The sequence below is a fragment of the Fulmarus glacialis genome, unplaced genomic scaffold (genome assembly GCF_000690835.1).
Source record: "Fulmarus glacialis isolate BGI_N327 unplaced genomic scaffold, ASM69083v1 scaffold26191, whole genome shotgun sequence".
Lineage (NCBI taxonomy): Eukaryota > Metazoa > Chordata > Aves > Procellariiformes > Procellariidae > Fulmarus > Fulmarus glacialis.
In genome coordinates, this window is record NW_009192531.1 from 1 (window position 1) to 4,252 (window position 4,252).

General features: G+C 48.4%; 1 protein-coding gene across 1 annotated transcript in view; it reads left to right on the forward strand.

Annotated features, from left to right (window-relative positions):
* Positions 1-493: 493 nt before the first annotated feature.
* DET1 (de-etiolated homolog 1 (Arabidopsis)) overlaps positions 494-4,252 on the forward strand; it is a 10,198-nt gene continuing 6,439 nt past the window's right edge. Inside the window, exon 1 of the mRNA XM_009587122.1 lies at positions 494-1,599. Within this exon, the coding sequence (XP_009585417.1) occupies positions 517-1,599 (1,083 nt within the window). The 5' untranslated portion in view covers positions 494-516. The remainder of the gene's footprint in view (positions 1,600-4,252) is intronic.

Genomic DNA, 4,252 nt, shown 5'->3' on the forward strand with positions numbered 1-4,252 from the left:
CTGTGCTCCTCCGCCGCCAGCTCCCTCCGTTCTTTCCAAGCTGCCCCTCTGTGCCAGCCTGTCAGCGAGCACGTCTACGGATTCTCCCCAGCATCCGGACTTCCTCCCCGGTGTCTGGGGGCTCCCTCCATTCCCTTGGTGCCCACCTGTGCCTGCCCCCCGCCCCGGCTCTGTCCATCCCCTCCCGGTGACCCCCTGTGTCTCCCTTTTCAGCAGACAGGCCTGCAGATCCTGTCACCCCTCAGCACACTGGGGTTCTCTCTGGGCTCCCGCTGAGGTCTCTCTCCCAGTCTCTTTACCACTCCCCAGTGTCTTCTCCCCGCCTTCCAAAGGCATGTCTGCACCTTTCAGCTGACCCCCCTGCTCCTTGGGTGCTATGGGGCTCTCCCCAGCCCTCTCCCCATCTCTGCAAGCAGGTCCCTCAGTACCCTGAATTCTGCTCCCCGTCTCTGTGTGGTCCCAGGGCACGTGTGTGCTCTCTTCCCGGCAGGGTGAAGATGAAGTAGAGTTCTGACCATGGACCATGACGCCCCCACAATCAGGCCCCGCCGCATCCAGAACCAGAATGTCATCCACCGCCTGGAGCGCCGCCGGATCAGCTCAGGCAAAGCCGGCACTCACTGGCACCAAGTCCGTGTTTTCCACCAGAATGTCTTCCCCAACTTCACTGTGGTCAACGTGGAGAAGCCACCCTGCTTCTTGCGTAAGTTCTCCCCCGACGGCCGCTACTTCATTGCCTTCTCCTCTGACCAGACCTCTCTGGAGATCTACGAGTATCAAGGCTGCCAGGCGGCGGAAGACCTCCTGCAGGGCTACGAGGGAGAGATCCTGGCCAACGGCAATGACCAAAGATCTGTCAACATCCGGGGACGGCTCTTTGAACGCTTCTTTGTCCTGCTCCACATCACCAATGTGGCCTCCAACGGGGAGCACTTGAACCGCGAGTGCAGCTTGTTCACCGACGACTGTCGGTATGTGATCGTCGGCTCTGCCGCGTACCTGCCCGAGGAGCCTCACCCTCCCTTCTTCGAGGTTTACCGCAACAGCGAGTCAGTGACCCCTAATCCCCGGTCCCCCTTGGAGGATTATTCCTTGCATATCATAGACCTCCACACAGGCAGACTTTGTGACACACGGACTTTCAAATGTGACAAAGTCATCCTGTCTCACAACCAGGGGCTGTACCTCTATAAGAACATCTTGGCCATTCTCTCTGTGCAGCAACAGACTATTCATGTCTTTCAAGTAACACCTGAGGGTACGTTCATTGACGTACGGACTATCGGCCGCTTCTGCTACGAGGACGATCTCCTGACTCTGTCTGCGGTGTATCCCGAGGTGCAGCGGGACACTCAGACGGGGATGGCCAACCCCTACAAAGAGCCCTTCATAAACTCTTTGAAGCACCGGCTGCTGGTGTACCTGTGGAGAAGGGCTGAGCAGGACGGAAGCGCTATAGCAAAAAGAAGGTTCTTCCAGTACTTTGATCAGTTGAGGCAGCTCCGCATGTGGAAGATGCAGCTTTTGGATGAGAACCATCTATTTATCAAATACACTAGTGAAGATGTCGTCACGCTGCGGGTGACGGATCCTTCCCAGGTACTGCCTGCCTCCTCGGGCTGCTCGTTGCTTTGGGGCAAGTGCTCAAGCAGGTGCAATGCTGTGAGCTGCGTTTCTTAGCTGAGCATGTGAATGTTGTTTAGGATCCCTGGTACTTCATTCTTTTGTGAACATTTGACGCCTCTGATACTGAATAACTTTTGTATCTTTTGCTCTCATAATTTCATCGCTTCCTTCTCAACTAAAAATGAGAAAGAAAAGATCTGACTTGGTTATTGAGTCCCCTTTCTCCAGGGATTGTTCCCCGGGCTCATAGATGCTGTACAACCCTCTTACCCTCCCAGATCCCCAGCTGATTTTTTTTTAGCTGGTATTTCATATAGTACACTTATATTGTAGAGGTAGTCTCTCCCTCTTCTCATGTATCTTCAAGCATGTTTTTCAAATATAATAGTCTTCATTTTTCCCCGGTAGAATTACCTTTTCTGCTCTGCCTACATACTTATTCTTCCAAGCTTCAGTGAGAGATGGTATTTATGATTTCTCCAAATTGGAGTAGCAGCTCTTAGATCTAGCTAATGTACCAATTGCTTCTCCTTTCAATTTAGTACTAAAGAAGTCAAATTAGAGCAAATGTAGCTCAGTCAGTGCTGGGTGCCTCCAGATGTTTCACCATCCCACAGGTTGATCATCTCTTTTCAGTACTGTTGGAGTGGTGGTCAGGTTTTGAGTTCTGTGAAACTGAGAAGGTATTTTTTAACCTGTTCTATTCCTTTAATCCACTTGTTTTTTATTCTGTTGGAAGTATTTAGCAAGAATTTGTAATAAATCTCCAGTGTTGCATGCAGGTCTGATTGTTCCCTAGATGTTTGTTTTTCTTTCATGCCCTTCTCTTACCCCCTGTCTGCCTGATCCAGGACTTAGATCCTAGAAGAAACGAACAGTAGTTCTTTGTGTGTTGCCTTAGTCTAATTCTTCCTGGAAGATAACTCTAGTTTATTTTTCTCTTATGTGGTGTTTGTTTGGGGAAGTTACTGGGAGGGAATAGGTGAGGCTTAATCTAATGAATTTTACCCATTTGTGTAAAATTGAGTGGCTGTCTCAAAAACCTTAAAGCTTTGTGGAAGTGGTCTGCAGCGTTCTGCTCGTTGCTGGTATCTGGAATGGTGCTCCTGATCCTGATGTAAATGTTTGTGGTAGGCTCGGCTCTGCGCTCTGCTGTGGTTACCAAGGCTTTTGTGCCTAGTTTGCTGCAGCATGCTCTTGACTCGCTTCACTCGAGGGTTGCTTTTAAGATGCAGGTTGTGGTTTGTTTGCGGTGTTCCTCAGGCGGTGTGTTTTCTGCTGGAGGAAAAGCATCTCATTTTTCTGTTCTTTCAGGAGATAATTCCAGATGTGGAGCCGTCTCCGCAGACCTGCCTGAATGTAGGCTTTGAGTTAGGGCTTCCTGAAGAAAACTTGACTCACAAAATACCTAAAGCTCTGACTTTTCTTTTGAGATTTCATCCAATTTCAGGCTCCTCTCTTCTCTCTGGCTTCACTGTCAAGAAGGTTGAGGAAGTCACTGTTCGTGCTTGTGTGTTGCCTGTATATTGTCAGGGTCTGCACTGAATCCTTCAAGATTTTTAATCGCGCGCTGTGTATATGTAGCTTGGAGTTTGTTGTTGTTCTAGGCTTGCGTTGATAGACTTGACAGCTTTGCTGCATGATTTCTGTGACACTCGACTTCTGCCACCCATGCTATGACGATGTTTTGCCTGTGTTACAGGTGCTGCTAAAAAGCAGTGAGGGTAGTTTCTCTGGTCAGGGGCATCTTGTAGATGGGTCTGTGTGTTAACCTGGCAAAAGAACTTTTTTATTTAAGGTTGGAGGATACTCCCTGCAATCTTCAATGATGTAAATAGTTTTTCCTTCTGCTGTCTCCTCTTATTTTCCTTCTGCTCCAACCCTGTATTTCAGAAGGGCTTCCCTTTCCTTAGGCAGTAGTCTAGTGAGTAACCTCATCTGGCGCACTTCATTTTGACATGTGGGGGCTGGATTGTATTATCACAATTTATTTTGGGGCTGTAAAACAAACAAACCTTGTGATATTTGCAGGTGGGTGGGGTGGGCAGAGTGCCTGCTGTCATCCCTGAGCATTGTTTCGGAGCGGGAGGTGAAGCTTTTAGAAATTGTCTTTATTGACAGAAGATGTAACCAGATACGTGCGTATACCACGGGAATTAGTTACCTTTGAAGTAGGGGCAGGTTCTTACTTTGGGGTGCCGGGGTGTTAGCACTCCTGTCTCTAACAGAAGCTACCTTTGATGACCAAGGATTGAATCTGCCCTTTCCCAATGGGATGGGTAACATTTTCTCCTTTTGATGTAGCTGACACAATGTTACCTTTTTCCCGATTTCTTGCTTGTTCATGCCATGAAACACTGTCATTGCCAATCCACAGCACGGTACCTGGGCCTTCTTGCACAAGAATGTCGGCATGAAAAAGAAATTAATGTCTTTCAGATTTTCATTTTTGTCTGGCAGGGTACCTGGAGGGCACAGCTTTTTGTGGGCAGTGGTGTAGTGCACAGTACACTAAAAAGGCTCATCTCTGTGTGATGGAAATATTAAGAAGGGGAAGAAAATAATGTCTCTATGCAAAGGAAAAAGTGATTTGTGGCCAGCTAGCACTGGATTTAAAATCATTTTG